The 24,129-nt window shown below is 38.9% G+C and overlaps 1 protein-coding gene across 3 annotated transcripts in view; it reads left to right on the top strand.

Moving 5' to 3' along the window:
• FBN1 (fibrillin 1) overlaps positions 1–24,129 on the top strand; it is a 153,187-nt gene that overhangs the window by 68,299 nt on the left and 60,759 nt on the right. For 2 of the 3 annotated variants that reach the window (XM_075764366.1, XM_075764365.1), the window contains exons 11-21: positions 2,274–2,432; positions 3,697–3,837; positions 4,647–4,766; positions 8,198–8,323; positions 10,453–10,575; positions 15,343–15,465; positions 16,138–16,290; positions 18,513–18,566; positions 19,466–19,591; positions 22,775–22,900; positions 23,561–23,680. In XM_075764366.1, the coding sequence (XP_075620481.1) occupies positions 2,274–2,432; positions 3,697–3,837; positions 4,647–4,766; positions 8,198–8,323; positions 10,453–10,575; positions 15,343–15,465; positions 16,138–16,290; positions 18,513–18,566; positions 19,466–19,591; positions 22,775–22,900; positions 23,561–23,680 (1,371 nt within the window). The remainder of the gene's footprint in view (positions 1–2,273; positions 2,433–3,696; positions 3,838–4,646; positions 4,767–8,197; positions 8,324–10,452; positions 10,576–15,342; positions 15,466–16,137; positions 16,291–18,512; positions 18,567–19,465; positions 19,592–22,774; positions 22,901–23,560; positions 23,681–24,129) is intronic. The other variant, XM_075764367.1, reaches the window with a different exon arrangement.

Below are 24,129 nucleotides of genomic sequence, written 5' to 3'. Positions count from 1 at the left end.
AGTAATTTGGCCAAGGCCGCAGACTGAGATGTGGTAGAGAAGGAGCTAGAACCCAGGACTTCCTGACTCATAACTCCATGCAAGGTCTTCCAGATCATGCTTACGTGCCACTTTTTTTTAATCTTACTTTTTCTTTTTTTTTTTCCCAACTTGGGATATAAATTACTCTTTTGAAAAGTGCTTTGAAATTCTTCGAAAGGCCTTACATGTTTGTAAGGTATTGCTATCATTATTTAATCAAGTTCAGTTATTCCTTAATGTGTCCTGAGAAAGCAAGATGAGTAATTTAGAGCTGTCAATGGCCCAAAGTCTCTCTAACTCTGAAATGGAAATTTACTTCAATATAAAGCGGAACGCTAGCTCCATAATGTAACCAAGCGGTTGCATTTTCAATGTGGGCAGCAGACCCAGATGTTACTATAAAATAGGCTGTTTATTGCTAGTAATTATACATGGAGATTAAAGTTGCAATAAAAAAGGCTTGCACTGTATTTCTTTGCATAATGTGGCAATAATTGTTTATGTGGAATGACAGGGTTCACCATTGACACTATAAATACTTTAAAAGTGGTATCTTAGAGCATCCAGCTGTGTGCATGTTCAATTCTCACCTCAGCAATCCCTTCATGTGTGCTAATTCCATTCAAGCAATGGGCAGCCTCAAGGCCATGACTTCTTGTTGCACGGAAGGCCTTGGCTCCTGGTGGATTAGCTTTGGATAATTGGGTGTTACCACTCTAGAGTGAAAAAGAAATAGAGTATTGTTTCTTTCACAAAGACTGATCAGTGGGTTATAGAGAATGTGTGATTAGAGAATTAACTATTAAACCCACCATCATTAGCAAACATTTGCATATTGGAATTTGTGCATGTATATACATAGACGCTGTTTCTTCTGAATGTCTCTATCACAGTTTGAGAGCAGATCAGCTTACATATGAATAGGCAAAATAGAAAGCTAGAAAAAACCCAAATAAACAAAATACAATACATAATACAATAAATCTTTCTTGGAAATAATTTAATGATTAAAATCACTCTAAGAAGAGAAATGCAGTGACACATGAAACAAACTCATCGCCTAAAAACATTAAAATAAATCCAAAGATCATAATCAGGAAAAGCAAAACTTCAGGTTACCATGTTTATTTAACAAATCCTCTGTGATTCGGAAAGAGCTTCTAATGTATTTTACAGGTGGAAATAGAAGTGAGGTGAAAGTGTTGAAGGCTGAAATACCCAGCTTCATTCACCCAACACATTTTTTATATTGTTTCAGGAATTCATGCATCTCTGTAGCATTTTGGTTTCATTATATAATTCCTCTCCCCTGTCGTGCCATAAACTTTAAAATTTTGAAGTTCAAAGATATTGGCTGCACTAACAGTTATTTGTGTACACATGAATTGCAGACATGAATTAGGTCAGCTGGAAATGTGGTCTTTAATTGTGATACTCTGCGTGCATTCCTTGGATCGCACGTTCCGAACCCACACTTCCCGAAGACAAAAGAGTCGGGAGCAGGAGGAAAAGTGGGGCAGTAGGGCAGATGCCACTAATAGAGATAAACAATAGGAGAATGCATAACACTCAGCATAGGCCATGCTTACCACAAAAATAGATCATTTTCCCATTGTCTGGGGAAGGATGAACTCGGTGTTGATCTTAGTTTCTGTTTGTCTATGCTCCTTAGACTGCACCTCATTTGGTTTCTGCTTTTATTGGCAAACTTCATTTTCACAGGGAAATAGTGTTAGTGTATTCATTCTCTAATTGGTTTTGCCTCATTGCTTATATTTCTATTTCTTTGTTTTAGGAGGCTTACTTTTAAGAAATCCAGTTGAAACTGCGCTTTTTTCCCTGTTCGGTATTTTTCTAACTGTGGCAAGCTTTGTATTAAATTAACTTGGGATCAAGTCCAAAAGTCCTTCTTTAGGTAAACTTCCCACTGAGTTCATCAAAGATTTTTCCTGAAAGAAGACCAAGTAGATTAAGATCAGGTCCCTGTCTCACTGTTCAATTTCATTTCTAGAATGTCAGTTATGTTGTCTTTTTACTAGTAATCTTCTGGCAAGTAGTATTAAAATCCTATGGATTAATGATCTGATTCACAGAGCAAAGCTTGTTACTATGAAGAAAACATACAGGCTCAGATTTTCCAGATTATTTAAGGTTTGTTATTGCTAAACTGAAACACTGTGAAAAGGGGGAGGGTTGGATTAAATGTAAAGGCTACAAGAGTCTAAAACAGCATTCATATTTTCATGTTTTAGATGAGTATCGCAAATTGTGCACAGTAGCTGCTCTGCTGCCAGCAAGACCTGACCTTCCTCCGGGCCGTCCTGATGTCATCCCTCCACCACTCCTGCCTGGTGTTTTCCCTCCCCAACAGCCAGAAATTGTCTATCCGTCTCGGGCTCCACCACCTCATGGTAAGAAAGAAAGAATAAACTTTCCCTACACCGTTGCATTTAGCTTCTTTAAAAACATGCGTTTCTCAGGAGCAGTGTGCTCCCTTCAGCTGTTGGTTTCTTTTACTTACTTAATGTGGTCATATAGTCTCTGGATATCCTTCTTATTATAGCCTAGTTACCATCTATCTTACAGCAAGTGTACCTCATTAGTAGTGTTTTCCCTGTTAAGACAGATTCAAAACTTACATCGTCACTGTTGGTACTGAGGCCCATGTATTGTAGTAGTTATGTTATTTTAAGGCTATTGTGAGCTTTGCTGCGTGTCAACATTGAGGAACGTGACTAGCTCTTTGACCAGGTTATGATAAAGAGCTTGGCTGGGAGAAAGCAGCTTCTTTCAGGTTGTTTTCCTCACTCCCACTTGGTGAGGTAGGAAACGTACTGATAAAAATCCTAGTCTGCTGGACACTGGGGCTGACCCGAGGTGAAGAAAGAACTTTTTCACTGATACGCGTGCATAGGTTAGGTTTCTCTTGAGCAAAGAGGAAGCCAGAGCAGAATTTACTACATGTCCATATAGTCTGTAGTAGGCATGTACCTCCTGAAATCGTTAGGCATAGCCACATACTCTTTTGCAAGTAAACACAAGCTCGTTTTGCCCATGCTTTGTGCAGATGCAAGCAGGCTCTGCTTGCACTGGCACCAGCTGCAACTATTTAGTCTTGGTTCAGCACCAAGCTGAGCTAATAAGCCTAAGAGGCAAAGTATGTTAACTAAGGCCTGACACTGCACTGACGTAGCTGCAGAGCTTCTGGTCAGCTGGGAGCACGGACAGAGCCAGCTCACGTCTGCCTGCCAAAGACCGTACAGGCATACCTTCCAGGGTTATCCCTGCCCTCCTCTCACTCCGTGATCTGTGAGAATGGAGATAAATGAATCAGTCTGCCTGCTCTCTGCTACTGTAGGCTTCTAGTAGAGTCCCTGCAGTGCCACGTACCCACTTCACCCCTAGATATGAGCAGACTGTCCTCTTTTGTCCTGCGAAAGAGGAAAATAGGATCAGACTTGCCACAATTTAAAAATAAGTGGTTGCTAGCTGTTTTCAGAGAAATCTCAAAGAGTCAAAGTGCCATTTTCTGTCTCCCAATGCTGATTTTACTATGTAATTCACATTATGATGGAAGGTAAATGTTGACTTTTAGTAGGAAATGCTGCACAAGTTGCAGATTGTCAAAAATTATTATGATGAACTATTAAAATATTTTTCCAACTCTCATTTCAGTGATCTTGCCGGTGAACTTCACTGACTATTGCCAACTGTTCCGACATCTCTGCCTTAATGGGCGCTGTATTCCTACTCCTGGGAGCTACCGCTGCGAGTGCAACAAAGGATTCCAACTGGATGTTAGAGGGGAATGCATTGGTATGTGGTTTTCTGCTGTAAATCACAGAGGGCAATTTTGTTTTAAAGAAAAAGAAAATTATTTTCCACACAACTTAATAACTCTTGAGTTCTTAAATAAAACAACCCCTCCTCCAGAAAAAAAACCCCACCCATAAATAGGCTTCCAAGAACTAATTGCTTTCAACTGCAAACTTATTTTTACAGCAGCTTTGCCTTTAAGACAGTATTTAACAAATCTTGTAATTTGCCACAAAATTATATAGAAGTAAGGATTTCTTATTTTACTAACCTGTGACTATAACGTGTTTATTAGTGACTGAAAATGACCTTTTTAAAATGCTACCAGCTCTTTGAGTATGCAAATGACCTATTGTTTAAAAAAAAAAAAAAAAGGCAGTCATGATCTTGGGTTTAGTAAGATTTACAAGTCTTCTTTCAGCTCATCAGGAGTATATTGTTGGGCTCTTGAGCCCTTAAATTTTGGAACTCAGCCAGAGCTTGGTGATAGGAGCAAGGATTAGCTGTCTCTTACATGCAAGATTTTGCTTCTGTCAAAATCTCTCTCTATTGGGTCTGGGAATGTGGCAGTGTGGGATGAAGGCCTCTACCTCTCACACATGCAATATCTTGTCTTGCTGAGTACTCCTTTTTCCCCGTTCCTGCTTAGCTTAGAACACGGGATCCTTTTACTGGGAATTCAGTGGTGTCCCCTTTCCTTTCAGATTGAAGCACACTATTTCTCCACCTACAAAACAATAAAATACCCCACAGACCCGAATACCTTTCAACCACTGTCTTAATAAAAATATATTGTCTACGTTTCACAGATGTCGATGAATGTGAGAAGAATCCGTGCATCAGTGGAGACTGTGTGAACACCCAAGGATCCTACATATGCCAGTGTCGTATAGGATATCAGAGCACACCAACTAGAACAGAGTGCCGAGGTAAATTATGGTTTTGCAGCCATATCTGTACTATTGTATACATACCAGGAGGGAAAATAGTTTAAAAGCAAAATTTAACAGATGTGTTAAATATAAGAGTTTTTTAAAAAAAATAAATCAGATATGGCAGTAAAAATGATTAACCAGCCTGAGATGGCTGTTCACAGACTTGAGTTACGAAGAACGATGTTTTGTCTTGTGCTGACAGTGTCTTGGGACCATTTGTGGCTTTGAAGAGACATAATTTTTTTTTTTTTTTTTTTAAACTAGAGACATTTTTTCTTTTGCATCTTGAGGACAGTTAAACATCCCTTCTTTGGAGCAATCCTTTACCTATAAAAGACTAAGAGAGGTGGGGAGAAAGATAAGTCTTCCAGTAGGTAAATATAAATGTACAGTGCCCATGTGTTGTCTGGGCCCACTGTCAGAGAAAGGAATAAACATAAATTACAGCAATGAAAACTTAAATAAGGTATGGAAAAGTAGTGAAGCACTTGGAAGGTCTAGGTGGGAAAGCTGTAGAATCCCCATTAGTGGTGTTTTCAAGACCAGGCTCAACAACAGTCCTGATGGTCTTCACCCTGTCTTCCTATGGGAGTGGGGAACGTGTAGCTCCTCCGTGGTCAGCCCTCTGTTAGGTTTCTGTGGTGCCCAGACTGTCCCGGGGTGGGAATTCAACTGTAAAGGTGGATGCAATCCTTTATAGTTAAGTCATAATGAGAGACTTCTGGCAAGAGAATGACTGACTACTTTGATACTCCATAAGAAATGAAGCATCTAAATGAAACAGGATGTTTGCTCAGAGTCCCAGCTTGTCTTCATATTTTGCTTTCTGCACTAAAGGGTTCTCATTCTGAAGCAGAGACTTTCTAAAAAGCCAGAAGAAAGCTATCTGTATTAGCGTGTGATCCCCCCCCGCCTTCCTTTTGTGAATCACAAAGGCGTTTGTGGTACAGGAGCTTACTCCAATCCAGGAGGACATGCAGAGCCAGCACCACCACTGCATGTTGCTGGGAATATTTGACCTAGTTGCTGCCAAACAGCCATGTTGCGGAAGCATCTTCATAGTTCAGCTGACTAGTGGTGAAGGAGTGCTGAAGTGGAGTCTCAGCGGTGATGAATTTACTCATGAGTCATTTTTGTCACACGCTTTTAATTTGACTGATTCATTACACAAACACATGGTTGTCAGAAGCCCAGTAGCTTAATGGCATTAAAGTGTGGTCACTTAGCAGTTCCTTTGCAGTCTATGGGAACTGTGCTTGCTTGACAGGCAGTTCAGAAAATGCTACGATGTGCAGAATCTTCATTTTGTGAAAGAATTTTTAGGACCACTTTAGGGAAAAGAAAAAGGCTAGTGGGGTGCATTTGGCAAATTATGCATGTAGCACTGGTGCCTGCCAAAATCAGCATTTGCTGTAAAATTGCTTCGCATGACTACTTTGTATGTTGAGGTTTTATTTTTTTGCATACACAAATGTGTCTGTGCCGATACGCTTTTGCAAATGTATTCCTTACGTCCATTCTTGAAAAATGAAGTCTTCATAATGACCAGATGTTTATCTGTTCCTTGCTCCGAGGTTCCAGGGGAAGGGTTTTTTTTCTGCATGGTGAGCCTGATAGGTGACTGATTGAACATTGCAGTCTGTATCTCAAGCTACTGATTCAACTGTTATTAGGATCCTCTATAATTCTAGTAGGAGTTTGGCTGAATGAATATGTTAATTGGAGACATAGATGAATAAGGTTGTCACATTATGATTAGTGATCAAAAAAAATGCTTTTTAATTGCAGAACAAGGGATGTAAAATGAACCTCAAAAAAGAAGTGAAATTGTATGATGGTTAGCTATGAATGTATGAGAATCAAAGCTTGAATAGCTGAGTGCTTACTACAATCTACCTGACATTCCTGAGAAGAGGAGGTCAGAGCTTACATGGAGGTGGCAGCAATTATGGACATTTCAGTGAGATAGGAGCTTTGATTTTTGCAAGTTTCTCTGAGGGGGGGAAAAATAATCCACAATGATATTTCATAATTTGAAAATTAGAAATGTAACATAAACTAGTGGTGGATTTCTGGTCAGCTGTGTGTACATAAAGAACAACGAGATTCTGTGTTAATTTTCTACACCATGATTTAGATGGCCTCAGATGCGTAAAAGTACAAATCCTAATGAACTCTAAAAATGAAAAGGCCAGAAAAATCTTGAGATGCTGTAGCATTTCTGCCTGTCCTAAGGAAGAAAGCTGGTGGAGTGGCTGAAGCCAGGCTCAGATACAACCGAGTGCCACAAAAGTGAGGGGAAAGGGACTGAGGAGAGAGAAAACTCATTTTTATGCATTGATGATATTTGTTTATCAATGAGGGGAGGTTTATCAAGCCTGTACGCTTTTGCTGGAAGTCAAGAGGGCTGCATACTGCCACTGCAGTGAGCTGTCACTTGAGCAGCTCTTGCCTCTGCTGGCCTGGTTGCTTGCTTGCGAAACAGTTATTTTCAGGGATTTCTTAGCAGCTTCCTAGCACTACTGTGCTGCTAAGTAGGCAAATATAGGCTCACAATTTCGAGAGGCATCAGTTCCTCCTCAGATAGGTGTCTAGAGAGCAGGGGCATTTGGGAGGACACCCTGTGCTCTGCTTCTTCCTGAAGCACAGCAATGCACTTCTGCAGAGAGAGCTTGGGGAAGGGCACCCCCAGAATATTTGGGAAGATGGCGTGGTTGCACAATAGATGGGTCTGCATGGGCTGGTTGAGATCTCTGTGAGCTGAGTCCCCTGTGTGTAGGAATCTCTGGGAGATGGTCCAGGCCTTGATGGAGAACACTGAGCAATCTGAAAAATGTCTAGACAGTCTGTCTCAGCATCTCCTCTCCCCTCGTTTGGAGGAGAGGGAGAGCTGCCAGCCTCGTGTGATATCACTATTCAGGTCCTCCAAAGCACTTGCCAAGCACCTCCTGCAGAGAGAGGGAAATGAGAAGCTGATGTTTCAAATATAAAATAAGCAGGAGAAATATCTTCTGAGGTGGGAAAGTCTCAAACTTTCCTGTTATCTTACAAAGCAGCAGTAAAAGACAAGCTTCCCTCATCCCTCCTTCAGTAGTTAGCTATTGTTAAGTTAAACTTCAGTAAAAATATTTTCATGATGAACAACAATGCGAAAAACCCCAATTTAAAGAGTCTGATTCTTGTTTGAGCAAGCTGCAGGGTAATGTTCACTGAAATTCTTTCATAGCAACTTGAAATTTCAAGCTGATGAACATTTTCCACCCCCATAATGTTCAGCTATGGAAATCAAAATAAATGATTTTTCAGGTGAATGTAGTTTCCATGTAGGGTTAAAAACCTAGGGGAAGGAGAAATGGGAAAAATTCCTCTTGAGTATAAAAAAGAAAAACCCTAAAATGCTATTTTTCTTTTTGGTTGGCTTTCAGACATTGACGAATGTTTGCAGAATGGTCGTATCTGTAATAATGGGCGATGCATAAATACGGATGGCAGTTTTCACTGTGTGTGTAACGCTGGCTTTCAAGTGGCAGCTGATGGGAAAAACTGTGAAGGTAAGACTTTTCTGAAGTTACTCTGTACCAGTAATTACAGTTGCAAGAGGTTATTCACGTCAATGAAAAAGAAAAGGACCTCTGGTGGGGGGGAAGGGAAGGAGCAAGGAATCAAATTTCTAAATACCTTTTGCTGTATCTGGGAGGGCAAGTAAACTGTCTTTTGCAGCCAGTTCTGGAGCCTTGGCTTGGCAATCCTCAACGGGATGTCTGTCCAGCAGGAGAAATAGCACATACCACTATCGCAAAATGCAGTTTCTTTGATGGGAGTGGTACATTTTTAAAACAGAGCACGAGTCACATGCTGCCTGATTTTACTGTGTGTTTAACAGCATGCTTTATGGGATCTTACTGGGTGACTAGCAATGTGTTTTATGTAGATGCAGTCTGGACTGACCCATAAAAACTGTTTTAAGAAAAATTTGTAAACATAATTGATGTGTTCCTACCTCCCAGACCTTTAGCAAAGAGGGGGGAAAAAGAAGAATGTTCTTTATCATGCTTCCCAAGGTCCTTGGGAGAGTTCCCAATGATCTATTCATACGTTAAAGGAATTTCAAGCACTGTTCTTAGAAACATTTTTGGCAGAATATTATCTCAGTGATTCAGCTCAAAGACTTAATGCCAAAATTCCTGGTTGGGATAGATACACAATTTTTTTTTTTAAATCATAAATTATTTTTGTCTGACTTAGCCTGTAAGTAAAAAGAAAACACACCATGTCTAGAAGTGTAATTTCTGTCCAAGACAGCTGCAATATTAAGGAAAATAGCACGATTCCGAATATATTGTAATGTCATTATGATCCAGTGATTTTATGTGCTAGTAGTGATTCTGTTAATCCTTGGTAGAGACAGACATTTTAAGACTCTGTTTTTCCTGACTCTTTTTTAGATACAGTTTAGCACTGTAAGCTGCTTTTTAAATATCTTATTATGGAACTATATTGACTAAATATATTTGGAAATTAACATATTTTGGAAAAAAACTCGATTCTGATTTCTTCCTTTCCCACCAAATACCATGTGCTAATAGTAATAAGAACCAGGACATCGGCAGTCTGGTAAAACATTTTTAATTCCATTGCATGTGTTGCCAGAATGTCTGTTGCATCCACTTATGAAACAGTTTCATCTCTGGCATTGTAATGCATTGAGTTTTGTTCTTAGGAATACATGTGCACACAGACTAATCAGTGAAGACCAATGGCGTTGTGCCATTCCTTAATGTAACTGTGTATAGTCCTTTAGATGAAACTGGTAAATAGCGCTGATTTTTTTTGGATGTCGTGTCCAAAGCTGATTTCATTTGCGCCAGGACGAAATAAAGACTAAGGGGATATAAAAGCTTACTCAAATCAAGCACAGAATTCCCTGTTCTTGCCTTTTTTGTGTGTGTGTGTGTGTGTGAATAACTGTGCAGGGTTCAGAATAGCAGTGTCTGGGACCTCCAACTTTTCCTATTTGAATCCTTCATGCTATGTCATTAGGTCAGAGGGTGAACAATGCTAATATGAAGCTATGATTAGTAAGTACCCTCCTATGTGACCTGTCATGCTGAATCGGAGGAGGGGATGCATTTTATTTTAAATGGGAGTTGGTGGTGGAAGTGCCCATAGAATGCATGCTTGAGCACAGTGCTGGGAAGTCTCCCACATCATAGATCTTAGACTCATGCAATGGACTTTATAAAAGTTTTCACTCTGAACACAAATGCCCTTTCAGATGTTCTTAGTAACATAAAATTGTGTTTACCATTCCAAATGGGAGGCTGCTTCTAACCTAGCTTCTGTTTGCATCAAGATTGCAAACCCTCTCAATTACATACCTTTCTCACTTTTTTAGGGTTTTTACCAACTGGCAGTTCTTAAGCTGTCCAGTTTCGCATCCGTTTTTCATTCTCTTTGCTCTTTTTGGGTGCATATCTTTATATGTTAATGTTTCATTATGAAAAAACAGAGTCATTGCTTTGACACATTCTCTAGGACAGTGCAGTATGTCCTGTCGTATGTTTCTGATTATCATATACGTCTGACAATTAATAAATTAAGGTTTATCTTTTGGATATAACTAGTAAGAGTTATTTTACTTAAATGTTATGAAAATTATGTGTATTATGTACATTTTCAGATATGGATGAATGCAGCATAAGGAACATGTGCCTCAACGGGATGTGCATCAATGAAGATGGCAGTTTTAAATGCATTTGTAAACCAGGGTTCCAGTTAGCATCTGATGGACGGTATTGCAGAGGTGAGCATGGGTTCCCAAAGCTTATGAGTCATGTTCCCTTGGTAGCTTCAAGAATGGCCTTATTTTCTTACAGTGATCCTTGAGGACAAGAAATACTGCTCAGAGTATTGTCAAATATGCTTCTTTAATCAGCTAGAATGATTTGTCATTGTGCAAGACAGTACTCAGTCTTCTCCACAGTGTTGAGCAACCACCCTAACCAGCCAGTGGGAAATACTCTTTGATCAAGGACTGTGTGATCTGACCTAGTTAAATTCCAGGTCGTTTTGCCTATGAGGTCTTCTGCAGTTTGGCTCCAGTATATCTCACTTTTTGTGTTTGGCCTTTTAAAGTTTGCTGCCTTTGGCCACCCAAACATCTAGGTTCATTGCCTTCTTTGGGTTTTTGTCCCATTCCTGTCTGGGTGTTCCTAGTCAATACAGCATCTCCGAGGAGTGCCCAGCACCCCGTGTGAGTGAGATGCAGACATAAGCACTACAGCAAAATTGTCTTTTCCATTTGCTGCGCTAGCTCAGCAATACCCCCTGTGGGAGACACTGCAGCATTCTGTTTGCTAGTTATGTCATCAGAGTTTCTGTTCAGTCCCATCAGGAACTGGAAGTTCTGTGTGTATAAATCTTCATGTTTCAACAAGTTTTATAGGCACAAGGCAGAAGTTGAAATGAGGAATAAACAAGTGCTAGGCCAAGTTACTTATGGTTTTTCTTTTGAAAATTTTAAAATCTTAACTCTTGGAATCAAGGCACAAAATGTGCTCGCTTACACTTTGGCAAATTTAAAAAAATGTCACACTGGATTACACAGCAGCATCTTCTTGTGGACCAAAACCAAAAGTAAATGTTTGAATAAGTAATTTGATTTTGAGAGTTACTGACATGAAAGATGAATTAATTTGGATCCTGTTGCTTCTTGAACACTGTACCAGTCTTAGATCTGAACTATATGCTGTCTAGACTTAAACTTTAGATCCAAAGCAGCCAATAAATCCAGTAAAACATTGGAACTTCTCTTGCATTTGATAACTTTTGCACTAGGTATGCAGGACAGTGCTACCCAGCCTTCAGATGGAGAAATCATGTATTTCTAATGTGAGATGACCTCTTTTTTTTGATTGAGAGAATGAATTGTTCTTTAGTTTATCAAATGAACAAATATGCAGATCCATGTAAGTGTCTCCTTAGCTTAACGGTTACTGTCTGTGTTGGCTGCAACCTTCACACACTTAGAACAATCCACTTTATTTCCGTTCTTACCTGTTTTCCAAGTGGTAGGTGCATGTTTGTGCTTTGCGAAAGCTTATTTTCCACCTGGTCTGTGTGTGGGATGGCAACGAGACTTTGTCTCAGACTTGGCAGGGAAGAACTCAACGCCCATCAGGCCTTGGTACATGAGCCAGTCATGTTCCGAAAGACCACTGGCTGCTCTGTGTCATTAACAGGGACGTGACTCACTGATGCACGCTCAGCCCAAATGCTTGTCTTTATTTTTGCCTTGAGCAGCTTTTGGTATTTTTTTTTCTTTTTTTTAAATTTTTTTTTTACATTGGTCTGTGCACTGAAATGCCATCGAAGCAGATGGTATGTAAATTGCTTCAGACTACTTAAAAACCGATGATACTCAACTTCACAGCCTCAGTTACATGCCTTCTGGCTAAACAGGAGTATCGATACAGCCAAAAAGGGGTTTCTGGCCCTAGAGAAATGTTACTTCTGTGCATCAAAGGGAGAATATTTGAAAATTATCCAAAATTGCAGGCAACTCAACTGATTCCTACTGAAAGTTGGAACAGATCTTACAGTAAAATGAAGGATTTCTCCCACTGCTTTTCAACACTTACAGTAAGCCTTGTTCTCTATGAATGAGCATGCAAACATTCATTACGTGTTAAAATTGCTATTGGGTTGAAATCAAACCAGATTTAGAGACCTTGACACCCAAATTACATTTTTTCCCAACTTCATATTTGTCTCCTTTCTTCCACTTGCCCAAAGTATCATGAAATAATTCCCAGGAATGTAGTGGCTAGAGAGAGCACAACTCTGGTAAATGTCTCTAGTCATGTTAATAAAAGTTTAAAAGCTTGGTCTTTAATAATGTCTTTTCCTGTACATTTTAATATTTATTCTTATTGAGCCCTTTCTGTACACACCACATGTACAGAGTAAATAACTTCTGTCCTACAGAACTATTAGCCTTTGAAATGCTCATTGTTCACACTGCATATCTTGAAATTGTTTGTGAAGTGAATGCATTAAGAACTTACACAAGCTTAAACTCTAAGCTCATGCTTGCACATGCAGTTAGTGCTCGTGCATATTGGGAACGTGTGTATGCACAAACTGACATTTCTGCAGCAAACTGGCTACCTGCCTGAGCAATTTTGATATGGAATTGAACATGTGTTTTTGCCAAACTCTTTAGGGGATCAACAAAGGAATATAAGAATTGCAGCGTGCAACATACTGCTCCTATAAGCATTTCACTTGATGCACTCTAAGCTGAATTTTGAACTATTAAGAAGAATTTCTAACCCAAAGTTGGGGATACAGTAGTTGATAGTTACATAAAATTGGAATTTAAGTATAAGTACAGGGCATATGCTTGGCTGTCTGGTAAAAAATTCTACTTGGGCTTTATGAAGTAGCATGCCAAAAAAAGAATGTTACGCCATAGTCTTGTGTATTCCCTTTAATACAAAACATACTAAACTTATTCACCATTAGCTGCTGTCGCTGATGATTGGCTGATAAGTTTTCACAAATACTTACATCAGGCAGGCTGAGGTTTAAAGCATTATTTCTGTTCCATACATTGTTTCATCTTTAGACCAAACAGGAATTTCTCAAATTCAAAGCTATTGCAAGGCAACTGAAAGTGGCTTTTTAGTAGTCTGAGTAATTTTTTCCTGGTTAAAATTAGAGGACTTAGTGTACCCAGCTGGCACTACTGAGCAAGCTAAGCAGAAAAGGCAAAAACTCATTGGACGTGGAGAATGAAGCCATTAGTTGGTTTTCCAGAACCAGGTTGAGGTATTCTGGCAAAAGTCAGAAAAATTAGTATTTTTGAAGTTGTCCAAATGGTGACTTTTACCACAGAAGAGAGCAGAGCCCTGTCAAAGTTAGAAATTTGGACTTTATGCCTGTGTGTGCAGTTGATTAACTGGGTGGAATCTCAGCCCTGGTAAAAGCAGAGGTTTCTTACCCCATTTTTACTGGAGCTAGATTTTCAGCTGATCTGTGCAATTCTAAGTGACCCACTTTACCTTTCTATAAAATATCTATAACAGTATTTTCAACACACTTGTAAATCAGTGCAAAAGAAAATGGATTGCACATTTCACCCGTTATTAGCTTACAAAATCTTTTTTAAAAAAATGAACTACAGGAAAAGGAAAAAAAGTAACTTTGCCTTTCTGTTTCTATAAGTAACCTTAAAAAAGAAAAGTCAATTTTATTTATTTTTTTTTCTTTAAGAGAACTTGTATCTGTCAAAGGAGTTAAGTGTTGTCTAACAAAATAACTATCTACACTGTTAAATAGTATAGGCACATTTTGAAGTCCCAACTCTGTTTTTACTTATACTGAGTAAGGACTAAATTTAAAGTGGGAAAAATATTTAAGATTTGTCTGAAACAGAACAAAAGATTGCAGGATGAAGTAGAAATGAATTGAGCCCATGTACTTAAATATAACTTCTATTTTAAAATGCAGTTTGAAAAAGGAATCTTGGATCGTACAAGCCATGTTTTATGCCAAACAACACAAACTAAGTAAAACACAGAGGTGTTTCACTCTCAATTTGCCCTTTTAAGGTCAGAAAAAAGGAAATTGTCACACATGCTGTCTCTTGTATATGTTATGGAGAGTTGTTATGAAGTGATTATTTTATAAAGGTTATACATACTTCCAAACAATATTTTAAACACTCCTTTTCTTAATCACTTATAAAATAATGGCATGATCTTTGTCTAGAGAATGATCTTACTATTAACAGTATACGCGGCCTATATATTTTTTTCACTCATCCCTTTGTGATAGTCCAATATTATAAGGCTTCATTCTTGTATTTTATTGCTAAGGGCCTTATTGTTCAATGTACTATTGTTGGACGAAGATGGTAGCTTGTGCTTGGCAATTGCTCGGGACTCAAATCATTAACAAATTCCTTTCAAGACTGGAGTGCAGTCTGCCCATTGAAAGCTTATAAAACAGGCTGTAATGAGCATCTGATAGGAAAACCCAATTGTCATGCAGATTACCAGAGAGACACTACGTGCAGGCAGGGTCTGATTGTGGACATTCAGATGTGCTTCCAAAAACTGAACCCGCAGCAGGAGGAAGGGAAATTTTTTGGTGGCCCTGTGAAGGCACCTCGTGGGGGGTGTGTAAGATTCAGTTTGCTATCTAGACTTATTTCTTACAGCATGAACTAACTGTTAACACAGAAAAGGAATGCCCTGTTGCACACTACAGAAGTCCTTTGTCTTAGCAATTGCAGTTTCCTCCTTCCTCTGATGATGTTTTCTCCAAGGAGAGTGAAATTGTTTTGTTCTGTTTATTTCCCCTGAATTTTGCCGTTTCTTCTTCCATTTCACTGAATGAATTAGTCATTATTCCTGATAAAACCTTTACTTGAACTAGTTTCCATTTACACTTGATATTTTTCTTTAGGATACATTGCAAATAAGCCGCACAAATGCAAGTTGCAGCCAGGCATTGAACAGTATGTAATTTAATTTCTAATAAAGCTAATTCTGTTCTCCAACAGACATCGATGAGTGTGAGACAGCTGGAATATGCATGAACGGGCGCTGTGTGAACACTGATGGCTCTTTCAGATGTGAATGCTTCCCTGGCCTTGCAGTAGGACTGGACGGACGTGTGTGTGTTGGTAAGACAAGCTTAATGTGTGGCGACTCACAATTAACCGATGTTAAGGCGTTAATGCTAGACGGATGGACAGATGGAGTTTGAATGTAAAATTTAGTGTGGCCTTAGTGGGCTTAATCCAGGGTGTTTTGCCAGTGGTTGTTTTAGCCTTGATGAATTACAAACATCTAACAAGGTTGGGAGGGGAAGAGAAAATCCTTCTTGTTAAAATCAAATCAGTCCTCTAACTGAGAATAAACACTACTGAGTTTTTTCGGAAGTTTTGAGATATACTTGGTTCTAGCTCTGAGATCCCGCTGCTGGGCCTGTCAAGTTACAAGTGAGTAACGTCCCTGTCACATGGCAGAGACTTTGTCCCTTTTCCCCATGGCTTCTTGCTAGTTCAAGGTTAAATTTGGATTGTTCCCCTACTAGTTCACTAATTCATGTTAAGTCAGTAAGTGCAGTAACTGATTTGTATGTGTGAACTCTTAGGAGCATGAGGAAGAAGAATTTCCTGTCCCGAGTAGAGTGAGGGTATAGGTGGGTGAAAAGCTTAGGGAAATGGTGAAAGATGTTTTGTTTTGACAGCTATTTTACAATGTTTATGACACCCAAGCTAGATTTAGTACTACTTGTAATTTATGGCAATATAGTTGGCTATGGCAGGATTAAGAGAGATTTCGTTCCTCAGATACACATATGCGAAGCACATGCTATGGTGGCTACAAGAGAGGACAATGCGTGAGACCGCTAACTGGTGCAGTAACAAAATCAGAATGCTGTTGTGCCAGCACCGACTACGCCTTTGGGGAGCCTTGTCAGCCCTGCCCAGCGCAAAATTCAGGTACAGCATATTTACTGGTACATATTCTAATCTAAGCTTTATGTTGATAAAGTATTTTTAGAAAGGTAAAATACAGTTTTGTATTAACATTGCATCCTAAATCAGGATGGGTTAAATTGTCGTATAACATGTTACATATTTTGAGCAATCCGCTATTTTGCGTGTTGGAAGAGTACAGGAGAGAATTTTTTAAGGCAACAATAAATGCCAATTATCTGGGTCCAGATTTGTTACACACATTAAAACAGATTTTCAAACAACAAACTCAATTTTGATAGATGTGGATAACAAAAAAAATATAATTTTGACTTTAAGTTATTAATGGAAACATCTTCAGTAATTCATATATTCAAATCCATATGTACACCTGTCAGTCACATGTTTGCTGCCTGAATTCTATATCCTTCAAGTGATCTGAAATTGCTTATGCAGTAACTAGTCTTGGGATAGTCAGTGCAAAGCCAAACGTCCAGTTAAGTTGGTTGAGCATACCTGAGTCTCTCACCAAAATCCCCAACAAGCATTGTTGTCCGGAACATAACTTCTCTAGCAAGAAAGCAGTACTAATAATTTTCATGGGCAGAATCTGCTTTCAGAAAAGCACTTCTTTCAGGAAACCTGTGTTTACAAAATCCTTGTTGTGAAGCTGGTAAATAGAGACCCTGGTTTCGTGGAGGTGACTGACTGCAAGGAGGCTAGTTTGAAGCCCAACTTTGTTGAGTGATTCTTTTCACTGAGCAAATTTGTTGTGGCACATAAACAAAATATGCTATTTGATATGTAGTTCAAAAACATCTCATACTAACATGGTTTTGTATGCCAAAATAGTTTTAGATTTATTTTTTAAATCTGTTTTACCTGATAGCTTTATGAAAAGCGTTAGGGAGACAAAACCAGTTGGAACAAATTAGGCTGGTTGAGCTGATGTGAGGTCTTCAGCAGGAGCTTGCTGACTACCATTTTATAACATGCCATGTTATTTAGAATAGCAAAACACCAAGGAAATATTACTAGAATAGGAAGGAGCCTTTCTAGCAGCCCCTTGCTGATATCAGTGGGCCCTTCTTATTGCACCGTAGAGTTGAAATCTTTTGTAAATGTTGGACTCCATAGCATTGACTTCAGTTTTATATTTGAATTACTTTAGCAGAACACTTACATATATGGGAGCTATTTTTCCTGTGTTATTTTGCCTACCTCTTCAACTGTTAAAAAAAATGCCATCTCATGTAGGGTGAAGTGCAGCATTTCTTTGGGCTTTGAGTGGGGGGAAGGAAAGAGATTTCTTAGAGAGGAGCATTGTATCAGAGAGACTGAAAAAAATTCCTGAAAGGAAAACATTAGTGTCTCTGTTCTCCCCAGAAGCAGTTTGCAGACGTTCCTACCATTCTAGACTAAAAGTTTTGCTGATGCATGTCCAGAGCAGGTCTGCTTTTACATACAGTGGCAGTGATAATTTGATTCAAGCAGGGATACATATTAATCTGCTGGTTATGATAATATTGGGAGATGTGTTGCATGTGATTTTCCTTAAAGAGAAGATAGCTCGTGCCATAAATATTTTTAATATTTATTTTACCAATGTAATTATTTGGGCTATTATTAAAGTGCAAATATATTGGAAAATGCTGACTTATATGGAAACAATTAATGCTGATCTGGCTGTCAGTTTATTCTGTTATTATTGTTCTGAACTCAAAAGAACAACTTGAACCCAGCAGTAATTGAGACATTTGAGATACTTTGATACTTTTTTTTTTTAAAAGGATAAGAGATCCTTGATTTGCTACGAACTCCTGAAGACACTCCTGCTAAAAGGAGTTAAATATGGGCTAGATTTATAGGAAAACCTTTTCTGTTTCCTGGTCACTTTGAATGTGCACCTTGAGCAATGGCTTGGACATAGGAGTTCTGGAGAATCTTGCTGTGAATATGTTTTGGTTCATTTGTGTAGTAGGGCCAGCACAAAGTTTATGTCTATTCCTAAATGCCTCACTTCACCATGTGAAGTTTTTACTCATCCATCTTCATGAGCAGGTGCAGGCTCTGAATGTGCTAAAAATGTTTCACAGGTTCAGAACACTGTGGCTATTAATGTTTTTAGAATAATTGAAAGGCATGTAATTTCATTTGAGTAATTAATTGGCATATTGTAAATGGTGATACTGAAAGCAATGAGCTAAGAAAGAATATTCTAGTAAGTATTTTAATATTTTTTCCAGCTGAATATCAGGCGCTGTGCAGCAGTGGAACTGGCATGACTGCAGGAGGAAATGGTAAGATCACCTAATGTAATTCAAACTATAGCAGTTCTGGCTGAAAACATTACCTTGATATTCTTGATTTGTTAGACATGCTGGTGGGGAAGATGGCAGGAAAGAATGGGAGGAAGGCTTATTCAAATAGCTGTTTGCAACATATTAGAATAATTGAGGATGAAGTGAGTGAAGCCCTCTCTGGTTTATGCCGTGGAATGTATGTGAGTGCTGTTATAAAATAATGGCAAATTTGTGAGAAGTGTTATTACCTATATGACTTAGAAATTATATCTATAAGCCATATTTGCACATTTCAACTGAAATCATCCTGAAGAATAAAGCCATGTTGAACATTGAGCTTTCTCACATGTTTTCATCTGTCAAAAAGGCCAGGCTGACAGGGTTTGATTAATTACAGAGAAGGAGCAAATAATTACAGTAAAAGCTTTGTAGTCATAGAGGTGAGGAACTGCAAACTCTAAGTCAGCTAATGCTCACTAGTAGATTTGCTGGCAATAGAGAGGGAAAAGCATTCAGAAAGGAGGGATGTTCATGCTTTCGAGAGTGATGCTATCTGGAAATGCTATGAATCAGGAGATATGGGGGCTATTAGTACAAGTGCCTTTCTAAATGTAAGACCCCAGTTTAATATCCCAGTTCTTATCTACATTTGCAAGTCTCTTAAGTGTTTGTGGGCTAGCGATGGTCCTAAATCAGTGTGAAAGGGATGCTTTTTTCTCTTGAGTGTGAATATTTAGGTGTGAATTTCCCAATCAGGACTACATGATTATAAATATGGAGCAGCCAATGTTAGTGATATTGAAAATATATCTTTTTCTAGTTTGGAGAATTAACCCCCTCCCCCCATCCCTCAACAACTGACTCTGGGGATTTTTTGTTTTGTTACCTTTATGTAGATATTAATGAGTGCTTACTGGATACCGATCTCTGTCCAAATGGAAGGTGTGAGAATCTGCATGGAACATACAAGTGTATTTGTAACCCTGGATATGAAGTGGATTCAACTGGGAAAAACTGCATTGGTATGAAATGTCCCATTTTTCATTTTGAAGTTTGATGCCTGTTTTTATCCTTCTTCACCTTTTTTTTTTCAGTGTTTCATCAGATCCACTAGCTTCTCTTCTGATGTTTCTGCTGAATTCTTGTTTTAATTTCAGTGCTTTGCAATGTTCATAAAATCCTCCACTGTGGGGCTGTAAGGGACCATTGCCATCGGTGACTCAAATCACTGGCAACCAGGCAATAAACATCCAGTTCAGTTAAGTCCACTGAACATGCACTCTGCAGTATCAATGTTTCTCCAAATAAAAAGCAGCCACGTTCTGCAATTACAATGCACCACGGGAGGGATCTAGGATCACCAGAGTGCTAGGTGCCTCCAAGAGCAGGGGATTTAAGTAAAACTCCCAACTGACCGTAAGATAATAAGCATCCCATGTGCTACAGAAGGCTTACATGGTTTCTCCCAACTCTGACTTTGGGGAAGATTTCCTTTCAATTTTCAGATAGGGCTATTGATTTAACTGTGTTAAGTGTACTGGCCAGACACAAGAAAATTTATTATCAGTGGAAGCACCAGCAGAGTCTGGTGGCATGGTGTCTCTAGCTAGGGCTGATTTCCTATGCTATACAAGTGAAAAAAATCTAAAGCCAAATTTTTCATCACAGAAAAGGTGAAATAAGTTCTTGCTCCTTAGAAGTGACCAGTGGAAGCACTGTGGTATGGGATAAAAAGAATTCAAATAGGTAGCAGTCCCAGTGTCTTCTCACACTATCTGGGATGTAAAAAAACCCCATCAGATACCTGCAGACTCCTGTTACAAATTTTAATTCTGGCAATTCTCTTGTTCCATTACACGGCCCCATCAAAAGCCCATAACTTAAAACCCTTTAGATTCCTTTCTTCCACTCCTGCATCGGTGCATTGTTCCAGACCTCCTTTGCACAACTGATTAGAAATTTTTTCTGGTTTCCTGTTAAAATTTATTCGTGACCATTTTATTACCAGTTGATGTTGTACTAATATTATCCTTTGACTTATCACCATGTCAGCACTTATTCCCAAAGTGTTTTTAAAGAATCATCATGTCCTTTCTCAAACTCTGTTGGCTAAACTATCCAAATCCACACTTCCAGTCTTTTCATAAAAGCAGAGGCTGCAGCCTTCTCTTGACCATGACTGATCTGACCAGCATATAATGTTCTGACGGGGTCAGACCAGTGCCTCATACACTGCTGCCAGCAATTCTCCATTGCCCCTAGGAATATCCTGCCTTACCTGATTGTAGAGTGCATTAGTCTTTTCTCAAATACATGTTATACTTTGCGATCAAAGTCGACCTCTACTTGGGAGTTACATCTAGAGTTTTCTCTTCTTGATAGTCTTCAACTGATGAGTTCTGGTTTATAGCCTGTTATTGTTATTGGTCCGTAATTGCAAGATTTGCAATTTTTGGTGATTATATTTCATCTTATTTCTCTCATTCACATTGTCAAGACTAATTTAGTCTTGCATGATTCTCTGTATTGGTAATAACTAGTGTTGTCCACAATTTTTGATCCCATTCATTTTTTATTTCTACATTGCAATGAATATCTTATCGGACCAGTCCCAAGACTGATCACTGAAAGGCATTGCTAATATCCTCTCTCCATTGTGATTACTCCCTTTTTTTAATATACCCTACTGTAATCTCTCCTTCAGCCAGCTCTGGAACCACCTTAAAGTTCTTAAATTCCTTCCTGTTATCTCCAGCTTACATATTTTATTTGGTTTCTGTATTCTCTACTTAAGCCTAAATAGCTTAAGTCATCTATGTTATCCCAGTCTAAACTATCCACTATCCTATTTTTAAAAAAATAAGAGTTGATCTATCTTTGATAAAAGTCATGCTGTAATTTATCCCATTTTCCCATTTGCTTATTTGGCTTTAATTATCCATGTCCCATTTCAGTGTCTGCCCGTAGCTTATGGCATCTCTTCTCTTCTCCCCATCCATCTGTGAGTTTTCCAGCTGCTCCCCAGCCCACCCTGTTGCAGCCCACATCCATGCTCCATCACAGCTGTTTCCCATTCTTCCATAATGTTCCACCTGGCCCTCTCTCAATTTTTCTGAACTCCTGTGAAGCTTCCCACACGGTCTGTTTTATTCTGCAAATCTCCCTGCTTTTCCTAGCACTTTTGCTGTTCCCAGCTGCTGCGCTGACCGTCTGAGTCTTCCCAAGTTCTCTCAACACTTTCCGAGGCCTCTCTGACTTAGCCATTTGTTCCTGTCTGCTCTTGGGGTCTCTCCTGGTTTTCACCTGCCATTCATGGCCCATTGCCACCTTCTTGCAGCTTCTCTCTAGTGACCACAGCTCTTCCAAAGATTTCCTAAGGGGTCTTGAAATTTAGCGCTAGCATCTCTATTTAAATTTTTCACCTCTGAAGCAAGTGTAGACTTACATTGGCCTTGTTAACCATAACATCTAAGGCAGTTCAGAATCAGCTTGGAAAAAATGATGATTTAAAGACTAGGATGACCACCAAACCTTTCCAAACCAATCCTCTCCTCATTTCTTTCATGACTGTGGGGGCTGCTGTGCAGGGAATCGGAGACTGCACAGACCTATTCCACTATAGGCAAGATTCCAAGTTTTATTTTGAACCATGATGTAGCTGTCACATATTATGAATATGTGTAGAAAGGAAGTACGAGGTCTTATAAAAGCAAAGCAACCTGCTAAAGAATAAAGCTCAGGAAAAAAATCAACAAAAACATACAGAGAAGGTTGGGTCGGGGGTTTTTTTTGTTGTTTTCCTTATTTAAAAAACAAAATTAAAATGTTGATTTTTCTCTAGGTAATATTTATGTAGTTTGAATTCATGTAATTATTATTGTTTCCATAATTTTAACAATAGTTTTCATGAAGAAGGAAGGTGCAGTAAGTGGGATCTTTAGTGTTAGTTTATTTGGAATGGTGATTTCCATTTGAAATAATTCCAAGCCTGTTGTCTACTAAAAGCATCTAGAAATCTTTTTAGTGTCTTTGAAAAACAGTGCAGGTCGTGTGTGAGTATTCTCTCTCTCTGTCTATCCTTTGTCTCCTCCTTCTCTCCACACACACAAAATATAATGAAATGTGGCTGTTGAGAGGGAAGTTCTGTCCTGGCTTCTATTCCAGAAATGTTTTCTTTCTTAAAAAGTTCTTGTTTTTCATTATAGACATTGATGAATGTGCACTGAACATGCTGCTTTGTGACAATGGGCAATGCAGAAATACCCCTGGAAGTTTCACCTGCACCTGTCCAAAAGGATTTGTGTACACTCCTGACCTAAAGACGTGCGAAGGTAATTGGTAACACTCCGTTTCATCCTAGTTTTATTCATTTGGATTGTTCTCAGATTGTGCCAGAAATACTTTGAACCTTAATGAGGATATAACGTGTAGAACTAAAAAAAAAAAACCATAAAGAAATTATATGGGGAAGTAGGGGAATGAGGAGAGACGAGGCCAGAAAGAAAACACTAGATAACCTCATGGAATAGCCTGTATTAGGTCTGTACTAGCACTCTCCTTATTGACCGCTACCAGTGGGCCCATACTGTGCCAAGGGTGAGAAAAAAATTGAGAAGAGCCAAGTTTTACAAATCTGTTACCTTGTGTGGAGAACAGAGCCAGACGGCTCCTAGTTTGAATCCTTTTTGAGCCACAGACAGGATGTATATCAGATCATTTAAACAACACTATCCATCACCACAAAGCAGGGCAATAGCTGGATATCAGTGGAAAATGAGATGCTACTTCCAAGTTCAGTGTTTTAATGTTGTAATGTGTTAGTGTATCTTTAGGACACATGCATCATTAGTCTATTTTGAAGAACAGAAAAACAGAATATCAGGAAAGCTGGTCATGAGGAAAGCTTCTTCCATTTTTTCCTAAGCTGAAAAAGGCCATATGTATTTTTGTTAACACTTCTTGGCACTAACTGCAGTGTGTTTCTCTTCTAGATATCGATGAGTGTGAATCTAACCCCTGCGTTAATGGGGTGTGCAAAAACACACCAGGCTCTTTTGCTTGTGAATGTTCTCCTGAAAGTACTTTGGATACAACCAGAACCATCTGCATAGGTATTTATTCTTCTGAAGATTTTATGTTTGCTGGTTGAAAATGTCCAGTGACATACAAACGTTGTACACCAAGTTTAGAAAATACTTAAAAATAGGTGTAGATAAATTTAGTTAAATTACAGAACCAATGTTAAGAAAGTGGTTGTTTTCACCATTACTGCAGATACATAAAGTGTGTCTAGCACTTGGGAGTGTGGTGTGCTTCCACGTCAAATTTGAAAGAGAGATGAAATTTTTTTGTAACAAGTACAGAAATACTAAGACTACTTCTTCAGGACTATGCTCACCCATTTAATACCACCCCACCCCCCAAGGGGGGTGGACATGTTCTCATTAAGATCTTCTTTCTGGAAAGGCCAGTTTTCTATTTGAGATGGAGCATGAGTTAAGTTGTGTACAGTCCAGACCAGCTCAAGAGCAGCCACGGACAATGCTGTGACTCAGATACT

The sequence above is a fragment of the Balearica regulorum genome, chromosome 12 (genome assembly GCF_011004875.1).
Source record: "Balearica regulorum gibbericeps isolate bBalReg1 chromosome 12, bBalReg1.pri, whole genome shotgun sequence".
Lineage (NCBI taxonomy): Eukaryota > Metazoa > Chordata > Aves > Gruiformes > Gruidae > Balearica > Balearica regulorum.
This window is presented reverse-complemented; position numbering and strand designations above follow the sequence as displayed.